Raw genomic sequence first — 22940 nt, forward strand, 5'->3', positions numbered from 1 at the left:
CAGCTAGCCCTCCTAAATTTACTCGCCAAACGGAGAATTTACTCGCATTTGCCGTCTGACGAGGGTTAATTTCAGACCCTGTTTACAATGAGATGCATCAGAAGCAATTTCAGTTCAGTTGCAGCATATTTACACCCTAATTGTACGTAGAAGGTTAAATTCCTCTAAGAGGCTTCAAACAGGATGCATGAAACATGCTGGCGGATGACGGCCGATCCGTTTGGGTGTCGCAGCGCTCTCCCACGTCGGTGAGTTTACTTCGATGAAGGCAGGGTTTTCACTGAGCTGACGTGTAGTTCAAACAGAAACTGGGCCTATTGTTAACCTGTAATTTCCTCTCTGTAGTTACCAAGGGAACTCCGAGGAAGTGGGTTGCTATGTGGCTGGCCATCCTTTATCAAAGGGAAATTGCTACTTTGAGGTGAGGCACTTTGACGTGTTGTAACTGAGTTCTGACTGAGCTGCCAGATGTGAACAGACCTCTTTAGCTCTGTTTAATTCGCTGTAACTCAAACCACTGCATGGTATGATTAATTGTTTAATTTATTATGAGCCACATTCCTCACACCATCATCCATGGTTTTGCCCAAGAACATTTTGTTTTCCATCCAAACAGCAAATGTAATAACTGCAATATTATTAAATTCTTAGTTACCCCCCAACAGGCTGAGCTTACCAGCACAAATATATGTTGTTCATCAGGAGTTTGTGTTAATTCCCAAAAACAAAAGACACCCACCGGTCATTTCGTGGCTAAAAAAGCATCTTATGTAATGTCTGAAATGTCTGGGTTGAGCCGGTGGGAAAAAAAAAAATCTGTGCGGGGAGTCCTGCGTGGATCGACCTCCGCTAACCCTGCGTGAACGCTGAGTCAAGTCTAAACGAGGTCCACGTTTAGCCCTGAAGCTAAAAACCGGGTCTGTTACGGGCTCTGTGCAGAAATGTAACTAAAAGTAGGTAAAAAAAAAATTTAATTAGTGTATTTGTCCTTGATTTGAACAGCTAAATAAGATTCTTTGCCAATGGAATGAGTATTTTTACCCCTAAAATAAGATAATTAGACATCCTGCACTTGAAATAAGATCATGGAGATGAGTTGTTCCTATTTTAAGTGCAAACATCTTATTAAATTGGGAAATAGTCTTATTTACCTGCTTAAATCAAGGAAAAATGATAAGATAAGATAGTCTTTATTGATCTCACAATGGAGAAATTCACTCGTCACATCGGCTCATACAAGAAGGTGCAGAGTAGGGAAGGTGCATTCAGTTATATACAGTGAGTCTTCATATATACAATGGATCAAAAAGAATACCAAAAAAATACAAAAAGAAATAGGAATGGGCATATGATGTCTTATTTACATTCATGGTGGTGTGTATATATATATATATATATATATATATATATATATATATATATATATATATATATATATATATATATATATATATATATATATATATATATATATATATATATATATATATATATATATGCCTACATACATACGTATCTACACGTATATATGTGCATATACATTCGTGTATACATTTGCACATACATACATACATGTGTACTGACATATGTTCAGGTGGTGATAGCAGCAGAAGTCACTACATCAGGATTATTGCACGGGTTGTAGGACAGTGTATTAAATAGATTATTGCACATTAGTTATTGTACATTAGTTATTGCAGTTGTGGTCACATAACTGCAATTTGTGCAATGCACAAATTGCAAGAAGATTTTACCCGCTTTGAGTTCCCTTTTTGCTGTGTGATGTTCAGGCAAGGAGCTGAAGCAACATTTTCTTTTTAGGAAGGAGAAATTATGATGTTTGTTAGTGAAAATCTGGACGTCGAGTAGAACTAAAGATCATAGAGCGTCAGAACCCAGTAGCTGGTTTGTTTCTTTATGACCGTCGTTTCAGGCCTCCTAAAATTAGAGGAAAGCCTCCATCAGAGTCACTTAAGAGCCTGTTATGAACAGACGTGTCAGATTTACCCTTTTTGTCTCATTTTGAGCCTCGTGGATCTCCCTGACATTTAGAGACAACTCCTTTCTACCTGGGTCATAACCTAGACGCTGTGCTACATTATTCTCCGTTCTGTGACGCACATGCTGTCAGCTTCCAGGATATCTCTGAAATTTGGGAGCGTTCATTTTGCCAAAGGTCAGACTTCTGTCGACATATGCGTCACTGCTTCCCTCAGTTCTCCTTGTTTTGCTTTCACAAGGAATCCATTTCACCCCGGGTGTCAGCACTCCTCCACGTTTTCTCCTCTGTGATTGCTGCTCAACAGCTGCTCCGTTTTCCTTCTTCTGACGGTTTAGTTTTAATGAGGGGCATTTCGTTATGGCCCAACGGCACGCTACCAGCAAACCCCCGCCTTCATGATCGTGATCTGGTCGATCATTATTTAAATCGTACACACACAGGAGATTTTATGACAGGGGGTGGTGCGGACCACTTTCCCTTCAAGTGCCAAACTGAAAATGAAGAGGTGAAGACAGAAGAGAACGAGAAATTAGAGATATTTAAAGGAAATTGCTATCTTAAAAAGCATATTTAAAATATAAACAACTAATTCTGACATGCAGATGCTCTGTATTCCATTTATTCACCAGATTCCCATCACGCCGTTTAGTTTTTTCCTTCTTCATATCCAGCCTCATGGCGTTCTGAATGGTCCTAGACATAAGTAAAATATTCTTGAAATTAGTCTATTTGTCCTTGATTTGAGCAGCTAAATAAGATTGAATGAGCATTTTGACCCCTAAAATGAGATAATTAGGTGTACTGCACTAGAAATAAGATGATGGTATACCATATGGACAAATACACTCATCTCAAATTTTTTTTACTAACTTTTAGTTTCCTTTTTGCAGTGTAGACGAATGAATGAAGGTTGCTGTCTTACAATAAAACTGTCCCAATGCACCATATTAACTTTTATATCCATGACGTCAAAAGGTTTAGCACAACACGCTGCAAAAAGGGAGCTAGAATTAAGTAAAATTATCTTGAAATTAGTATTTTGTCCTTGATTTGAGCAGGAAAGTTGATGTGCCAGTGGAATAAGATTTATGCACTTAAAATAAGAACAACTCCTCTCCATCATCCTATTTTAAGTGCAGTATATCTAATGATCTTATTTTAGGGGTAAAAATACTCATTCCATTGGCAGATAATCTTATTTAGCTGCTCAAATCAAGGATAAACGCACTTATTTAAAGAAAACTTTACTTCCGTTCCCCTTTTTGCAGTGTGCCCCCCCTCCCCCCCGCCCCCACACACACACACACACTCGAGAGTGACCCGCTCTTTCTTGAATGTAGAAAAGTTTTATTTTATACACACTGCAAAAAGGGAACTAAAAGTAGGTAAAATCCTCTTGTCTTTTTCATTGATTTGAGCTGTTAAATCAGACTATTTGCCAATTGAATAATATTTTTGCACTTAAAATACTTATTTCAAGTGCAAGATGTCTAATTATCTTATTTTATTTTGTGACTTGATGCACTTCCGTACATATTTCCTCCCACCTGTCTCGCTGTATGTCTCTTTTTACAGTTTTTATCTAAATACCCGGTGGAGCAGCGTACGAGCAAACCTGCCGTGAGTGACGTGAACTCCAGTCGGCTGAGGTAACCTCCTCCTTTTTTTTTTTTTATGTCCAGGTGACCATAGTGGACACAGGCGTGAGGGGAACCATTGCTGTGGGCCTGGTGCCGAAGTTCTACAGGCTGGACCACCAGCCCGGCTGGCTGCCATACTCCGTCGCCTACCATGCTGACAACGGCAAGTAAGTCCAGCGCAGATTTCCTCACCCAGCAGCCAAGCCTTCGGCTCCTGGGTCCATTCAGAACCATGATTTTATTCCTGTATATTCACAAAACATTACACTCCCTTCATCACTTTTGATGCAACACTGCAAAAAGGAAACTAAAAGTAAATTTTTCTTGAAATTAGTGTTTTTGTCCATCATCTTTATTTATAAAGCGCTTAAAAACAGCCAACAGCTGAAACAAAGTGCTGTACTTTGCTACAAACTAAACACACATCCATTTAAAAAAAACTAAAATAAAAAGATGATGCATAAAGAAACAATATGTTCCAATAAGTGTCTTGGAGCCAAAGATTGAGCAGAAGATGGACACTGCAAAAATACAACTAAAAATAAGAACATTTTTCTTTAAATGAGAGTATGTTTCCTTGATTTCAACCTGTAAATGAGGTTATTTGCCAGAGGAATAATTTTTTTGCACTTAAAATAAGAACAAATCATCTCTATGATCTTATTTTGAGTGCAGGATGTGAAATGATCTTATTTTAGGGGTAAAAATGCTCATTCCATTGGCAAATTGTCTTATTTATCTGCTCAAATCAAGGACAAATACACTGATTTCAAGAAAATTGTACTTACTTTCAGTTCCCTTTTTGAAGTGGATAAATGGGTCATAGCTTCGTCTACACTGCAAAAACAGAACTGAAAATAAGTTCTTCTTCTTGAAATTAGTGTATTTGTCCTTGATTTGAGCAGCTAAATAAGATTATCTGCCAGTGAAATTATTAATTCTACCCCTAAAATAAAATAATTATATGTACTGCACTTAAAATAAGACGATGGAGATGACTTGTTCCTATTTTAAGTGCAAATTAACAATCCACTGGCAGATCATTTAAACTCTCCTGCTCAAATCAAGGACAAAATCCTAATTTCAAGAATATTTTACGTACTTCTAGCTCCCTTTTTGCAGCGTGTTGTGCTAAACCTTTTGACGTGATGGATATAAACGTTAATATGGTGCATTGGGACAGTTTTATTGTAAGACAGCAACCTTCATTCATTCATCTACACTGCAAAAAGGGAACTAAAAGTTAGTAAAAAAAATTGAGATGAGTGTTTTTGTCCCTACAGTATATACCTTATCAATATCATCTTATTTCTAGTGCAGTACACCTAATTATGTTATTTTAGGGGTCAAAATACTCATTCCACTGGCAGATAATCTTATTTATCTGCTCAAATCAAGGACAAATGCACTAATTTCAAGAAAAGTTGACTTATTTTTAGTTCCTCTTTGCACTGTACGGTGCTTTTTTTCCCCCCTCTTTCAACAAGGATTTATTTATTTATTTACTTTGGATGCAAACTAGTTGCGTGACTTTGCGTCGGACCCAGCAGCTGTTCCCGGCCTGAGCTGGGTCCAGGTTAGACGTGTCGGAGAGTCTAGTCAGAGCTGTGATGTCAGCACAGCTCGGCTCCCCCGGTGAAGAACCGGAGAGCCAAGCTGGTTTTCCTGACACAGACAGCTGTAGGGTTAGAACCAACGATTTATGAGCCGGCTGTCCAGACGAGCTCAGAGGATATTGACTCACTGCTGATGGATGCTCCACATGCGATGCAAGATTATAGGCACTTATCAGTCTGGCTCCCAACCCTCAATTATTTGTCGTTTCCCCCAGATTTCCCAGGTTGTTGCTGTTCGTCGCATTAAAAGCAAAATCAAGTAAACGCCGTGAACTGGGTTTGCTCGTCTGCGCTGTGATTAGGATGACCAGACGTCCGGATTTTCAATGCTGTGTCCGGTCAGCATCAAGCCGGAGGCGTATTTGTCCTCCTTTTTGAGGCTCTAGGCTTGAAGAGCAGATTTTTTTTTATCTTTGCTGGGCTGCAGCATAATATCCAGTCATAGAGTATAAAAAATGCATCCAACGCAGCAACATATCTGGTCTAACAAATGATTGGCTGAGAGCGGTGCTAGTGTCAGATGAATATCTGCTTGTTATAGGTTAAAAAAAGTAAACAACGCTGCGCTACGTCATTGACAGAAAGTTAGCATCACGCCAAAGTTAGCATCACGCCAAAACCTCGTTTAACTCTGAATGGACAAAAGAGCCTGAATTTATAAGGAAAAGTAGTCGAGACTCATTCCATGGTTTCTGCACGTAGCCGATGCGATGCCGATGTAAGCTGTCAGGGGAAAGCTGCGAATAAACGGCGCATAAAAACATAAAAGTAATAAACGTACGGCGGGTAAAGGGATGTAGCTGCTACAGAGTTTCAACGTGGAGTAGGGCCGGACGACAATTCAATAACAATATATATCGATGATAGAAATAAAGGGTCAATAAAAAGTTTAATAGAACAGCAGTTTTCCCTTTGCATTCTACCATGTAGGTTAATATTACATCATTATCCTCCCAACCAATCACAACGCAGACCCAGGAACCAAGCTCCGCCCCCTTCAGAGAGTTCAGAGAACTTGTAGTTTTGGTGAATAGTTGGTTGAATAAAGGGTTGAGTTTGAATTCAGTGTTTGTGTCTTTATCTAAAAATGTGTTGCTAAGCAACAGCATAAAATGTCCAGAGCTGCACTTAAAATACATGTTTTGAATTTGTTGATAATTATCAACATCGATCAGTATGATTTCTATTTTATCGATACGCTTTTTTCCTCTACATCGTCCAGTTTAAGGAGTTTCCTTAAAGACGAATCTGCTGCACAAACACAGACGCTGAAGACAAGTTCCCAAAAGACTGAAGCTCTTTAGAAACACTATACTTTGAGCAATTGAATGTATTTTTATATATAACAGCTTATATTTTTTTATTATGCTTGTTACCTGTTAATTTTTTTTCCACATTTAAGTTCACACATGCTATGCTTTGTGGCACCCTGCACTTAAAAAGATTCATCTCTGTGGTCACCTTTTAAACAATGTTCTGAATAAATACAAAAAAACAACACTTTTTCACCTTTAATTAATATTTTTTCCCCATTCAGCTACACATACATCTTTAATTCACTCAAAATTGTACTATAAATGAGAGTATACCAGAGTCCTGTGTACGCCGTAGTAATTTACTGATATGCCACATCCTGTCCTGCTGTTTGGCGTTATGGAAATGGTCGTCCTGGCTGGATTTGATCGGATGTGGTTGTGAAAATGTCTCTCTTACAGGTTGTATAACGGTAACCCTGTCGGAAAGCAGTTCGGGCCAAAATGTGCGCGTGGCGACCGCATCGGCTGTGGCATTCACTCAGAGAACACTGAAGCCGGTCTGACGACGGTCTTTTTCACCAAAAATGGCCGAGAGGTGAGAGTTCCTGCACGCCGGCTTCACACCAGCTCACAGGCTTTAATTTTCCTCAGCAGAACATTAACTATTTAACTTTTACTTTATTGTACCGGCTGGTATGTAAGCAAAAGCCCTGGAAAAAGAGAAAACTCTGTCTATTTCAATACATTATAGGAGAAGTTTGATTTTTAGAGGATTTAAACAGATTTATTGCACTTTATCTTCTCAACAATGTATTATTTGAGAGAGAGAGACTTTTTTTAATTTATGCATTTTATGGCTGATTTAATGCGATTATTTTTTCCAATTTAACTTATCATGTCTTTTTAAACATATACAAACAACAAATCAATCCATTTCATCGCTGTGCAGATCAGGTGCTAAAAGAGCCGCTGCGTTTCAACTCGGAGCAGAAATGATTGCGTTCTGACTACGATATATTTCAACCAAAATTGCGATTTGATTTAGACTTTTCTCTGCATTAACCACAGAAAAACAAAAATGGCCTCTAGATAAAGATGATTGTAAACAAGGACTATTTAAAACAAGAACTTTTAATGTTTTTATTAATCAGAATATTACTCAAGAGAACAGCTTTTAATTGTATGAACAGCTTTTTTTGTATCAACAGCTTTTAATTGTCCATGTATTAAACTGATTGACCAGAACTTAATGCGGTGGTGAGATTCCTGAAAGTTTCTGACAAAACAGTATGATTATATAAACTCTAAAACAAGTAATAAAATTGAATTATCTCACTGCTGCAGCTCTCTTCCCTTTAAACATTTTACCAACACCTAACGCTCTGATTCACTAATTGTTACATAGCTAAAAATTGCTGACCTCTGCGATTTGGAAATTGCGTTTTTTTTTTTGTTTTTTTTAATATTGCGATTAGAGTGTAAATGCGAATACTTGTTCAGCCCTTTTATATATATATATATATATATATATATATATATATATATATATATATATATATATATATATATATATATATATATATATATATATATTGGCTTCAGCAAATATATGGTCACATTAATTAAATATAGACAGGAGGTGCAGGTTGGTTTAGTTTAGATGTGTTTTCTTTCTTTTTACATGCATTTAATTTATATAAATTTTCAAATTAAGATTGCAAATATGTTTTTTATACATGTAATTTTTAAATGAAACGATCAGATTAGGAAACAACAGGCAGAGGACTGTGTGGCAGGACTTTAACCATAACAAACAAGATTTAAAAAGACGTACGTTATAAAGAAAACCCTTTTTTTCCCCCGTTTCACTAATAAAAACCAGCGAACGGGCGTTGTTTGTTACACAGTTGCTTGATTTCTTTGCTTTATCAGACATTCATAAATGTTATTTGATGTGATTTCTTGTCCAGGTGGGTTCAGTTGAGGTGCCCCTGTCGTCGGAGGGCCTTTTCCCCGCTGTAGGCATGCACTCCATGGGGGAGGAGGTGAAGGTCGACCTGCGGGCGGAGTGGCTGCTGGAGGAGGACGACACGGTGATGGTGGTTGACAGCCACGAAGACGACTGGGGACGGCTTAATGACGTCAGAGTCAGCGGGATGGTAGGAAATAGAAAAAGCCCTTCGGTCGCACTCGTTTCTCCGAGGATAACCGTCACATTGTGAGAACATGTGGGCTCTGTGGATCTGCTGCTGGGGGGATACTAGTGAGAAGCTTTAAATAAAACAAGAGGTGGATTAAATATCGAGAGGAATCAAAAACGCTCCAGAGACGTCTAGCAAACAAAATAAAATAAATCAGAAGCTGTGTCGGTGTGACTGTGTTCAGGTTTGAGAGTTTGATTGGGTCCATGCGGTGCTTTGAGTAGTAAATCACTATAAAACCACTATATTGTTTAATTATTGGCTGTCAACACCAGCATTTCTCCTGCTTGGACTTCAGATGTTGTTCCTTTGGTCCTGATCCGTTTCTAGTAGACCACAGGCGAGGATCGGGATGGAAATGGACCAGAAGAACTGTAAAAATGAACTAAAAGTTTGCAGAATTTTCTTGAAATGAGTGTATTTGCCCTTGATTTGATCAGGTAAATAATCTAATCTGTCAATGTAAGATTTCTACATGTAAAAAGGGAACAACTCACCTCCATCATCTTATTTCAAGTGCAGTATTTCTAATTATCTTATTTTAAGGGAAAAAATACTGTCTCTGCCTCGAGCGAAGCAGTTCAGGAACCTTGGTGTCTTTTCCACCAGCAATGGTCGGATTGAACCGGAGGTGGATGGACGGACCGGGGCTTCTTCTGAGCCAAGAAGCAAAGCTCTGGAATTACCAGTCCGTCTGCGTTTTGAGCCTCACCTGTGGTCACGAGGTCTGGATCAGGACTGTGTCTCTCCGTTCACACTGCAGGGAAATGCGGCCCAGATGTGATCTTTTTTTGCCCAAATGCGACAAATATCCGTCCTTTTTTTTTTTTTTTTTTTACGGCGGTGTGAACAGTGCAATTCCGATCTTTTTACCCCTAAAAAAAAATCAGATTTCTTCCACTTCTATAACTGGTACTAATTCGGATTAGGGCTGGACGATATAGGGGGAAAAAAAGCATACCGATAAAATAGAAATCATATTGATCGATATCGATAATTATCAACAAATTCAAAACATTTATTTTAAGTGCAGCCCTGGCCATTTTACGCTGTTGCTTAGCAACCTGTTTTTAGAGAATTCAAACACAACCCTTTATTCAAACAACTTTTTACCAAAACTACAAGTTTTTAAAAAGAAAGAACGTGTGATCTCTGAACTCTTTAAAGGGGGCGGAGCTTGGTGACGGAACGCTTCTGGTTCTGCGTTGTGATTGGCTGGGAGGATGTAATGACTGTAATATTAACCTACACTAAAGGCTAGAATGCAAAAGGAAGGAAAACTGTTCTGTTGATCTTTTTATTGACTTTTTATTTTATGTCATCGATATACGTCTATCGATCGATATATATTGTTATTGAATTATCGTTCAGCACTAATTCGGATAAGAATTGGATATTTTTCAAAGCGTCAACAGTCTGAACGGTCATGTCCTATTTTATCCGTCTTTTACGTCACTCTCGTTGCACATCCACACACAGTAGCAGCAGCTATGCATCCATAAAAAATATTATTGATAGCTGTGCTAATTTCTTCTCACCTTATTTAGTCTCGCTATTATGTGCTCTTAATATTGTCGGCTCCCATTGCTCAACAAGCTTTATAATAATAACAAGGAGAGATGCTGGCTATTATAAGCCGTTTTTTTCTTATTTTTATTTATTTATTTTTGAAGAAACTATTGAATACTTCTAGAAACAGTTACATCCACCATTCTGTAAATAACGCTCTGCTGTGTGACGTCTCCCTGTGTTATCTGAGCATGCGGGTCGCACGCTCAGACAACATTTAATGGTTGAATAAACTGGGGTTGGGCGATATGGACTTTAAACTTTATCACGATATATTGTGGTACTATCGTTATAATGATGAAAGTGATGATAAAAGTATCAGCAGCTATTTGTAGTCTTTTTAAGTAACTTTGTGGCTGTGACTTCATGTCAGTTATAGCTCCTTAAATACAAATACTGTTATTAAAAAACACATTTAATAATGTAACATATATTAAAACAACATTTGAAAATATGTCACATTATGACACAAGTTTTATTTTTATCACAAAACTGGCCACAGTAACGACATTTAATATTTTTGAATTTATTGACATTTATTGATGCTGTGAAGAGACCAGCAGTGAAGAAAATAGCTAAAATTACAATCCTGACAATTCTGGCAGTTTTCGGGGTTTTCAGACATCACTGATTTGGAATTTATTTTAAGTCAAGAGAAACCCAAATTCTTATCACGATATGAAATCTTTTGTGAAAAAGATAAAACGACACGATAAAGGCCCAGCCGTAGTACGAACAGAGTATGGCAGGCCGATTTAACATAAAATTGGCTTCACCTCACTTACTTCAGATACTTCTATTTACATCCTGACTAGTCCAAATTATGTCAGATGTAGCATTAGTTTGTGGGCTCCAATTTAAGATATCTTCAACACATTACTTACTATCCGAAAGGTATATTTCAGATATCAACAATTAAATTAAGACTAGTCATAAAGTAAATTTGAGACATCTCAAATTACGTTGTTATTCCAGATATCTTGAATATATATTTTAAGATATTTTAAAGTAAAATTTGACTAGTGCAAATTGAATTGCAGATATCTTGAAAGCAAATAATGACTAGGCAAAACTATGTTTTAGATATCTAGAATTGTATTTTGTGTGTAGTCAAAATTCCTTTGAAGATATCTCATATCTAGATATCTAGACACGTTTTCTTTAACCCAGATATCTTGAATGATCATTCTGACTAGTCAAAACCTGCCTTTTACGTAGCATTTTTGGCTGAAAGTTTAAGCCATTTTTACTGGTGTTTGCTATTCAGTGGTCTGCGATGTCAGGTTTGTCCAGCACTAATTGACACAAATTAACACGGATGAATTATTATCTGCAACCAGAAGACATTTTCGTCGTCAAGCACAACAAAGTCGAGGCAAGTGACCACAGTCTGCCAATCAGGTGACGTCATTTGAGATCTCTCAAAAGGCATTTTGATCTTGAATCGTTCTTCTTACTAGTCAGAATACAAAGGCAGATATCTTAAAGTACTATTCAGGTTAGTCAAAATGTAGTTTTTACTATTCAAAATCTGTTTTTTGTTATCTTAAATGTATTTACCGATAGTCAGAAGAAGACGATTTTATGTTAAAATGGCCTGCCATAAAACAGCCACCTCAGAGAAATGTGATTTCTGCAGACCTCTGCTCATTGCAATGCGTCTTTCCTTTGAGTTAAATTCCCAGCTTGTAATTATGTTAGTTTGTTTTATATTTTATATATAAGAACGTTATATTATAACGACGTTCTATCGTAACGTCGTCGTGACGAAGGATCCAGTGAAATGCAATTACTTCTCAAATCAATGAAACCTGATGAAAATAAAGTAGATCCCAGAAGCTTAATTTGCTCATTGTTTTCGGCCCTGTCACAAAATGACCTTTCAGTAATCGTATAGTCGGCCCAGGAGGCGGTTTAACGAGGGCAGCTGATGCCTCTCTGCCCTTCTGACTGAATTAGATGAGCAGGGTGGCTGCTTAAAGTCCGTCTCCCTCGTCATCACAGGCTGCTGCCTTTAGATTCACACCCAAGCTGCAAATTAAATCAAATTTTGACAAAATCTTTGGTTTTCCAGACTTTTCTGGTGTTCTTTCAGTTTTTATAAGGAAACAACTTAAATATTATTTAATGTATACCGTGGAGCACACTGGTTTGTATTTAAATGACATGCTTTAGCTTTAATTTGTCACATTATAATGTGTATTTTGGTTTTTACTGAATGCAAACAGTTTCTCTGGACTCTAGATTAAGGGTACACTGGACCTCTGGTACTTAATGCAAAGTCTGGTTAAAATGTCAAATAAAGCATATAAACTGTTATTCTGGTGGCATAATACCTGAAAAAAAGTACCAATGTTTACCATGCTTCAAAAGATCTGTATTTATTGCCAAATACTCTAATCCTTCTTTACAAATTTAGGAATTATAGTCGACCTGCAGCATTTTATTAGTTCTTGCAAAAAGTTTAGAACATTTTGTAAAAGTGCAATATTTCAGAAAGCGAAAGTTATTTTATAGAGATCCATTACACTCAGAGTAGAAATATTTCAAGCTTTTATTTCTTGTAATTTTTTTGCCACGTGGGTCCAAAGTACTCAAGGGCCAAAATAATATTATAAAAAAACAACTAAATCTACCAAACATAACAATGTGAACTTTTTTTTACCTGCTCTAAAAGTATGAGCATGCGAAAATCTAATTAATCCAATTAGTTTTTGTTTCCAAAAATCTGCAGATTAGCCGTATGAAAGGACAGAAAAACAAAAGTTAAAACTGTTGTCTGGTCTCAGAAAAGGATTTGGTTCTGTCTTTGAAAATGGCGGCTGTCTTTAGGACATTTTAATAAATTCATATAAAAGCAGACGTTAATGTGTTAATGTCTGCATTTGAGCTAAGGTCATTGGACAGATCTTACCCTATTTCCCAGGAAATTTAATTGTTCTGTCTTCTCTAAGCCCCAGTGGGTTGAGGCAGAAGAGCGTTCACACTGAGCCTGGTTCTGGTTCTGCTGGAGGTTCTCCTCCCTGTTAAAGGGGAGTTTTCCTCTCCACTGTCGCTTCATGCATGCTCAGTATGAGGGATTGCTGCAAAGACATCAACAATGCAGACGACTGTCCACTGTGGCTCTATGCTCTTTCATACGAATCAAACAACCAAATCAGTCGGATTTCTCGAGGAAAGGAATCTGTAAATCATTTTAGATTTGAAACATAAAAAAGACTCTTTTAGGTTCACCCAGCAAACGATATCCTAAATCAGGGGTGTCAAACGTACGGCCCGCGGGCCGGTTCCGGCAATGTGGCAATAAGAATTGTCTTAATGCCAAAAAGAGCTCATCAGATTTGACTTTCACAAGTGGAGCAGTACTGCTTTTGCCATAGTGCTCCGCTTGATTTATGAATGTGAATAGTTTTATTATGATTCATGCGGGGAATATCTCAAATGATATGGACACTACAATGGGAAAGTAGGAGAGGAAAGGAAGAAGAACAAGAAAAAAAGAAAAGATGAAAGAGGAGATAAAAGGAAGAGAATGATAAAACAATTATTGAAAAAAACATGTACATCGTTTAATTGAAAATCTGCAGTTCCTATATTGTCCACGAGGGGCGTTGTGACATATCTGTTTGATGTATTTTGTCATGCAGGACAGTGTTTTTAAGTTCCAAAAAATGTGAATAAATGTTTTTCAACATTGTACAATCACCATAATCAGTTCTTATGCATAATGCACTTAAGTAAATGTTTAACTGAGTAAAAATATTGTTGAAATTGCACATACTTTTCTTAAAAATGCTGAGGTTATTCATAATATATTGTGTAACAGTGAAGTTCATTTAATATAAAAATCAACAACAAGTCCACTTTTATTAGTTCTATTTAATCTTGCAATGAGTTAACTCGTGTGGCCCTCTTGAGATCAGATTAAGCTGAATGTGGCCCCTAAACCAAAATGAGTTTGACACCCCTGTCCTAAATCTTTGGGTCAGTCATCTTTATATATATATATATATATATATATATATATATATATATATATATATATATATATATATATATATATATATATATATATATATATATATATATATATATATATATATTAGGGCAGGCCAACGATTAAAATTTTTAATCGCGATTAATCGCATAATTTGCCTGATTAATCATGATTAATCGCATTGTATGCACAAACTCCAAGAATGAATTCAAAAGTAGTGTAAAGAGCACTTTTATTTTAATATTCTGCTGCCATATGAACAAAAGTGTTGTAACATTTGTAGCACTTATCTTATTTTATACTGGATATTTTCAACCCATCTATTGAATTTAGTGCACTACTTGATCTTTTCTTCATAAGAGAACAGCAAGCACTGCAGCCAAAATATGGCCTTTTTTGACCTGCTGTATATTAGCCAGTCCCTAAGCTTGATGTATCATGAAACTGTTGACCTTTTGGGTTTTGTGGTTTTTATTTTATTATTACAATTAAATAATAATAATAATAATAATAATAATAATAATAATAATAATAATAACAATAATGTTATGTTCAGTGTTTTTTCGCTAATCCACCTCTTATATATTTCAATCCTTATGTAATTTTGTCAGTGTTGTGTGCACCTGCCTGTTGCTTTAATCCTATAAATTTCCCTGTCGTGGAATAAAAAAAAGGATTAGCTAATGTTATCTTATCTTAAATAACACTTTTTAATATATGTATTGGGTTCTTTCAAGGTCTTAATTACATGTTATGTGTGGGCTCCAGTAACATGATAGATAATATCTACTTTGAAAGTTAACATGAACTGCTGCTGAAGATGACCACTGATCTACCTGGATGTTCCCTGGAGGACTGAAACGCCTCAGTCAGAGACGTCTGTGGGTCTGTCGGGGCAGTGACAGACCCACAGAAGTTTCGTCTCCTCTCTCCGTTTCTGTGGCTCGACGTTTTCATGTTTTTTTCACGTGCTTAGATAAATTTGTTGTGTTTCCACTGAAATGAACCGGCTTTTTACAAAACATACAGCTTGATTTCATTTACGGTATTAAAATAAAGCCAAACGGTGCTACTTCCCCTGTTCATGTTTTTCCGCTGCTGCGGTCTCTCTCAGCTGTCTGTGTGTTAAGTTTGTGTGAGAGCTAAGTGGGCGGGCCAGGCTGAGCCTGCGTGTTGATTGGCTGGCGCCGCTGAGCCATGTACGAGAGGGGAGGGGGAGCACCAGAGTGCTGCCGTGACAGCGCGCTGCAGTCAGCGCCTGCTGACTGACACTGACTGAAAGCATGTGAGCAACATGCGTTAATGCGCGATAAAATAAATATCTCCGTTAATAGTCTAACTAATTAACGCGAAATTAACGCGTTAACTTGCCCAGCCCTTATATATATATATATATATATATATATATATATATATATATATATATATATCCGACATCCTGCCTTGCTTCCTTTATCCTTCCTACCTCCCTTCCTTTCTTCCTTGCGTTCTTCCTTCCTGCCTTTATCCTTCCTTCCTTCCTTCTTTCCTTCATTCATTCATTCATTCATTTATTCATTCCTTCCTTCCTGCCTTTATCCATCCATCCTTCCTTCCTTCCTTCCATCCTGCCTTTATGCATCCATCCATCCTTCCTTCCTTCCTTCCTTCCTTCCTTCCTGCCTTTATCCATCCATCCTTCCTTCCTTCCTGCCTTTATCCATCCATCCTTCCTTCCTTCCTTCCTGCCTTTATCCATCCATCCTTCCTTCCTCCCTTCCTTCCTTTATCCTACCTTCCTTCTTCCTTCCTTACTGCCTTTATCCTTCCTTCCTGCCTTTATCCTTTCTTCCTTCCTTCCTTCCTGCCTGCCTTCCATCTTCCTTCCTTCCTTCCTTCCTTCCTTCCTTCCTGCCTGCCTGCCTTCCATCTTCCATCCTTCCTTCCTTCCTTCCTTCCTTCCTTTCTGCCTGCCTGCCTGCCTTCCATCTTCCATCCTTCCTTCCTTCCATCCTTCCTTCCTGCCTACCTTCCATCTTCCTTCCTTCCTGCCTTTATCCTTCCTTCCTTCCTTCCTTCCTGCCTGCCTTCCATCTTCCATCCTTCCTTCTTTCCTTCATCCTACCTTCCTTCCTTCCTGCCTGCCTTCCATCTTCCATCCTTCCTTCCTTCCTTCCTGCCTTTATCCATTCATCCTTCCTTCCTTCCTTCCTTCCTGCCTTTATCCATTCCATCCTTCCTTCCTTCCTTCCTGCCTGCCTTCCATCTTCCATCCTTCCTTCTTTCCTTCATCCTACCTTCCTTCCTTCCTGCCTGCCTTCCATCTTCCATCCTTCCTTCCTTCCTGCCTTTATCCATTCATCCTTCCTTCCTTCCTTCCTTCCTTCCTTCCTGCCTTTATCCATTCCATCCTTCCTTCCTTCCTTCCTGCCTTTATCCATTCCATCCTTCTTTCCTTCCTTCCTGCCTTTATCCATCCATCCTTCCTTCCTTCCTTCCTGCCTTTATCCATCCATCCTTTCTTCCTTCCTTCCTGCCTTTATCCATCCATCCTTCCTTCCTTCCTTCCTGCCTTTATCCATTCCATCCTTCCTTCCTTCCTTCCTGCCTTTATCCATCCATCCTTCCTTCCTTCCTTCCTGCCTTTATCCATCCATCCTTCCTTCCTTCCTTCCTTCCTTCCTGCCTTTATCCATCCATCCTTCCTTCCTTCCTTCCTGCCTTTATCCATCCATCCTTTCTTCCTTCCTTCCTGCCTTTATCCATCCATCCTTCCTTCCTTCCTTCCTGCCTTTATCCATCCATCCATCCTTCCTTCCTTCCTTCCTTCCTTCCTTCCTTCCTTCCTTCCTTCCTTCCTTCCTTCCTCCCTCCCCAGCACCTGGTCTAAGTCTTGATGTTTCCACAGCAGCTCAGACCTCTGGTCTAACGGACATGAACCGGTAAAGATGTCCGGCTCTAGGCTCTCTCTGGTTTGCCGTCTCCCACAGGAGCCTCATGTGTTTACAGGAAGTGATGTCACCGCTTAGCCGTGGCTCCAGCCTGCACCAGAAAAACTCATCAGCATCATGTTGACATGGTAGCTGTCGTTCTCCCCTGATAGATGTGAAGCGTTGAGACATGAAGGCGGGGCCTGCAGGTCCGGCCAGCGGCGCTTGGCGCCCGACCGGCAGCACATCACCGGCTGCTGTGGGTTGAGGCGCGGTTCTTGTTGTGGCGTGTTCCAGCGCGTCCTGGATATCATTTATTGTATTGGGATGCGGTTAGCTCGGAGGGGGGATTTGGTGCGTTCTGCATGTTTGTCATTTTCTTCTAACTTGTCTTGAACAGTTTTTCAGTCGCAACCTAATAGAAACCAAAAAAAAAAAATTTCCACCCTATCTCCGCTGTATTCTGTCAATTCATGTTGTGATTAAGTTGTCAACGGCTTGATTACGCCTACTTGCTTCTCCTTTGGAGGGAGTTCAAGTAGAATGCACCTTGCTTGCATCATTTCATGAGACACTGTTGCATATTTCATCGGATTTTCTTGGTACCTCCAGTTATTTTCTTAAGCTGCACTTTGAAGCTTTTGTAAAAGGCTATATTTTAATCAGTGTGGCAGTAATGTCTGATTTATGGGAGACTCGCCTCCATGGCTTGCTGTACCCGCGTTTTAACTTCTCCTGGCGTTGGAGGTTCACTTGCTAAGGGCTGGTGACGACCCATACTCTCCTGGAGCTGCTAGAGAGGACATTTATGCAGTACTGCGTGTGAAGCCTTCTCAGTCGTCCTTCTTATCTAGATTTGATGTCTTTTTAGATGCGTGGTTCTGAAACTCTGGTACAATTAGTGCTATCCGTGCTGCCTCTGAATCAGAATCATCTTTATTTGTCTATGATTAATGCACAGTCAAGGAATTTGGCTTAGGTTACAGTGCTTGCGGCATACAGACAATAGGTTTACATATACAGGGTTTCCACTACATGTAATTGAAGTTTTTCTTTTAAATATACAGTATATGTTTAAACAATAAGGGAAATGTCATTATTTCAGATAGAACTAAAAATCTAAAGGTATCTTTTTGGATGAACTATGGTTAAACGTCACACACTATCCCTTTACATAGCCGGGCCGGCTGCGTACGTGCACGTGAACAGCTGCCCACTCCCTGTCCACAAAATGCCACCGCCAGGCCCAAAATGGCGGAGAGCATGCCCATGGGATCAAAACCTTCTCTTGCTAATGACATTATAAAGTTAATCAGTTGAATTCAAATTTATCTATATAGCGCCAATTCATTATACACGTCATCTCAAGGCTCTTTCCATCAAATCCTCCAGGTTGGTGAGAAAGTTTCCTCTCTAAGGAAACCCAGCAGGTTGCATCAAGTCTCTCCAAGCAGCATTCACTCCTCCTGAAAGAGCGTAGAGCCACAGTGGACAGTCGTCTGCATTGTTGATGGCTTTGCAGCAATCCCTCATACTGAGCATGCATGAAGCGACAGTGGAGAGGAAAACTCCCCTTTAACAGGGAGGAGAACCTCCAGCAGAACCAGAACCAGGCTCAGTGTGAACGCTCATCTGCCTCCACTGGGGCTTAGAGAAGACAGAGCAGAGACACAGAAAGCACAGAAGCTCACATTGACCCAGGAGTACTTTCTATGTTAGAGAAGACAGAGCAGAGACACAGAAAGCACAGAAGCTCACATTGACCCAGGAGTACTTTCTATGTTAGATGGTAATAGAGGATGATCTGCCTCCCCTGATGATGTCACAGCTAACAGAACGCCAGACCAGGTGTACCTTCTATGAAGAGAAAAATGACAGAGAACAATAAGTCGAAAGCTGAAATGACAACAAACAATCAGTATAATCTGATGGACTTTGGAAAGTGTCTTGAGACGACATGTATCATGAGTTGGTGCTATATAAATAAAATGTAATTGAATCCCTTGACTGAAGCTGCGTCGTTGGATGAGAAGCTACTTTTTTCTTCTCACTGTAGCTTCTCCTCTAATCTGATTTTTGAGCTTGGCCTGCTTATACAGAGCTCGGTCTCCACTGCATTAAGCTTCCTTTGGCCTGATGCAGCATCTAAAGCTGTGAAAATCTCCAACGTTTGTCCTCCACGCCCCTTATCAGGTCCAAGAGCTGTTTCTCAGCATCTGATGTACAGTTTGCTTTGTGGTGGGATGTAAACACCGGCCAGAATAAACGGAGAGAACTCTCTCTGGGAACTCCAGGGGTCTCATTTATAAAATTTTGCATTGAATCTATACTCAAAATGTATGTATGGCAAGAAAATGAAACTGGCATATGCCATAAAACATTCAGATTTATAAAACCAGCAAATTTCCATTAATAGATCACAGTTGTACCTGAGCGTCTGCATACCTGGCTCCACCTCAGGTTCTGCCCTCATCACAACCAGATTCAACCATAAACGGTCAATACAAACACCTCATGAATGTTAATATACTGTTTAATAAAATTGAGTCAGCTGATTAACCTGGTAATCACCGGGGAGAGAGATGTAATGGTAGGAAACCCGATGAAATGTTGTGCAAACTTTTATTTAAGGTTTATAATGGTTTATGGGTATTTTTTTTATTTTACTGAAACGTCCTTTTTTAACGTTGAAGTCGATCAGTGATTAAAATCTGATATGGAGTGAAGTTGAACGTCTGAGAGGAGACATGATGCAGTTTGGCTGCAATTCACCGCTTCACCGTCTGCGTCGCCAATTTCTCCCGTCTACAAAATGAGTTTCTGTGAGGAACGCACATTTTCCCCGTCGTATTTAAAACTTTTGCGTGGAAAGTGGTGTACGCACGTTTCAGGCCTCACTTTGTGTGTATGCAAGCTTCATAAACGAGGACTACATATCTTCTGTAACTCTGTGACCTCAGACCTTTTCTACAAAAGCATCTCACCTCCTCCACTGCAAAAAGGGAACTAAAAGTAAGTCAAACTTTCTTGAAATGAATGTATTTTTCCTTGATTTAAGCAACTAAATAAGACTATTTGCCAATGGAATTAGATCCTTCCACTTAAAATGGGAACATTTCATCAGCTTATTTCAAGTGCAGGATATCTAATTATCTTATTTTAGGCGTAAAAATACTCACTCCATTGGCAAATAGTCTGATTTACCTGCTTAAATCAAGGAGAAATACATTAATTTCAAGAAAACCTGACTTACTTTTTGTTCCCTTTTTGCAGTGTTCCCCCTGACTGCTCCGGTGATCCTCACAGCAAAAACTGAATTAAAAATGAGTCAAAATTTCTTCAAATTAGTGTCTTTAATTTGAGTAGGTAAATAAGATAATGTGCCAATGGAATGAGTAATTTTAAACCTAAGATAAGATAATTAGATAAACTACACTTGAAATAACATGATGGAGATGAGTTGCTCCTATTTTAAGTGCAAAAATCTTATTCCATTGGCAAATCATTTAAACTTGCTGCTCAAATCAAGGATAAATACACTCATTTCAAGAAAACTTTACTTATTTTTATTCATGTTTTTGCAGAGCTCCTCCTTTGTTTCCCCCCAGAAACCTTAAACCTTTACCTTTCTTTAAATATCTGGTGTCCTTATTAGGATTTGCTCTTTTTTTTGCCATGACTTTAATTTCCAACCAAAAAGTTGTTGTGCTGCAACATGTTGCTTCATAAAAAGTAAAATGTTTTTGCTTTATTTTAGGGAAATCTGTGAGGAGCAGAACGTGTCTCCTGCTTTTAGTTTACTGTCCATTTAGCGGTGATGGGAAATCCAGCATGACCACGCTCTCTCTGGGTGTTGCATCTGTTTCCCAGGTAGCAGCTCAACAAAACAAAGCCTCGCACAGAAACCATCACGACTCTCAGCCGTCAAAATTACAGGAGCGAGACGGCAGCAGAAAAAGAAAGGGAGCGAGATTGTTGGCTATATCAGCGAGGCATGCTTCGCTCAAGGCTACGTCTCTCTTTCAGCTCGCTGCTTTCTCTCTCTCTCCTGTTTCTCAGCAGCAAGAGGTAAAAAGAAAGGCGTGACTAAGAGCTCACTACAGTGAAACTCTTTCCTCCTCTCCCTAAAGAAAAACAGTTGTCCAGGCATGAAAGTACAGCGGGTTAAGCAGACAGAAAGGGTACACACGAAAGGGCAGTCTGAAACAAAAAAGGCGGAGGATAATGTTGAAACCTGTTTGGGCTTCAGGGAACGCAAAAAAGGTTTCGTTTATGAGCAGAGAGAAATATAAAAATGGAATATTATAGATGCTAGATTTTTTTCTCTTTTTGGTCTTTGGTCCATCTTCTAATGGAGCTGTAAAACAAATTATTAAAAATGGTATTCCACTCAAACCTCGTTTATCCAGAAGGAATACCTTTACGCATGTAGATTTTTTTTTTTTTTAGTTATTGATGGATATTTTCGTACTTTTAGAAAACACTCTTCCTCTATCTTTATGCACTGGAGAGGCAAGTTCTGGCCAGTGTAATTATGTAACTATAGCCAAAGGCATTATTGTTATTATTATCATTATATGGTGTAATTATCCCGTAAGGCCAAGCCATTTATTGGGTATGTATTTTCTACATTAGGTTTGTTCATTTAAATGTCAAGATCCCCTAATTGGTTTTTCCCCTCTGGGCACAAATCATGTCAATATGTCAGTATAGGGTTTAAAACTGTTAAGATGTTGGGTTGTGTTTGAAACTGCGACAGGTTTTTTTTTTAAATTAAATGAGAAAAATATGATAGAATAGTGTCAATTATTTCATAAAGCAAACCGTTTCTGACAGGAAGAAAGTGTTTTTTGCTTAATCACCTCATCTGCCCCAAGCAACTGGCAGTAAATTATCGTGAGGTTGGTTTTGTAGACAAGTCTTAAAAACAGAAGAAGTTGAGCTGTCGTACGGTGATGGAGGAAGTGGTAGAGAGGTTTGCTGCCGCGCCGATCCCCTTCAGACAGAGACAGACTGGGAATCGTCCTCTGGGATGCATGAAGAACACAGTGTGTTTCCCACAACACGCGTTCTCCAGCTTTATTTGATTTGTGGGGATTGGCCAGCAGAGGAAGAACCACGCTCGGCTCGGGCCAAAGTTACGTCTTTACACCGACTGACTTCTTTTATTGCTTTTAGCAGCCCAGCTGCACCCAGCATCCCACCCTGCCTTGAAAATATTTAAAAGGATTTTTTTTACAAACCAGCTGAATTAACCAACCTTGATATCCACAGCAGTAAATGCATCCGTGATCCAACCCTTGGCCAGTATATTTGGGAGTTTGCTGGCACATATAGGCAGGTTACTGGGAGAAAGCTGCAGTTCAAATGCATAATGTATTTGTCAAATATAAGCTGTGGGTCGTAATCACGAATTATGCGTGTTTCCATCTACTAGTTTAGAGCGAATTAAGCCGGGCGTACGCTGTGCGATGTTTTCAATCGTGGTACTCGTATGCAGCTCAAACTGTACGACGAAACCTCAGGGTTTAAAAGTTCACCGTATCTGTTCTTACTGTACGGCCCGACGCTCTGATGTGATCTGACTGCTCACACTGTACGTCAGAAAACCATGAGGACTCAGCACCGCAGAGAGATGGTGCTACTCGGACTCGTCTATCCTGAAGCCAAAAGTAAACAGTAGAAGAAGAAAAAGACGGAAGTGTCGATGCTCTCTGTTAAATATGAGGCTCACTAGAACGAAATGTGCT

At 39.0% G+C, this 22940-nt stretch overlaps 1 protein-coding gene across 4 annotated transcripts in view; it reads left to right on the forward strand.

The window, feature by feature from the left end:
• spryd3 (SPRY domain containing 3) overlaps positions 1-22940 on the forward strand; it is a 66433-nt gene that overhangs the window by 7300 nt on the left and 36193 nt on the right. For 3 of the 4 annotated variants that reach the window (XM_036142772.1, XM_036142765.1, XM_012869329.3), the window contains exons 3-6: positions 346-421; positions 3685-3809; positions 6974-7109; positions 8485-8673. In XM_036142772.1, coding sequence (XP_035998665.1) covers positions 346-421; positions 3685-3809; positions 6974-7109; positions 8485-8673 — 526 coding nt within the window. The remainder of the gene's footprint in view (positions 1-345; positions 422-3684; positions 3810-6973; positions 7110-8484; positions 8674-22940) is intronic. The other variant, XM_036142775.1, reaches the window with a different exon arrangement.

Source organism: Fundulus heteroclitus, chromosome 1 (genome assembly GCF_011125445.2).
Source record: "Fundulus heteroclitus isolate FHET01 chromosome 1, MU-UCD_Fhet_4.1, whole genome shotgun sequence".
In the NCBI taxonomy this organism is placed as follows: domain Eukaryota; kingdom Metazoa; phylum Chordata; class Actinopteri; order Cyprinodontiformes; family Fundulidae; genus Fundulus; species Fundulus heteroclitus.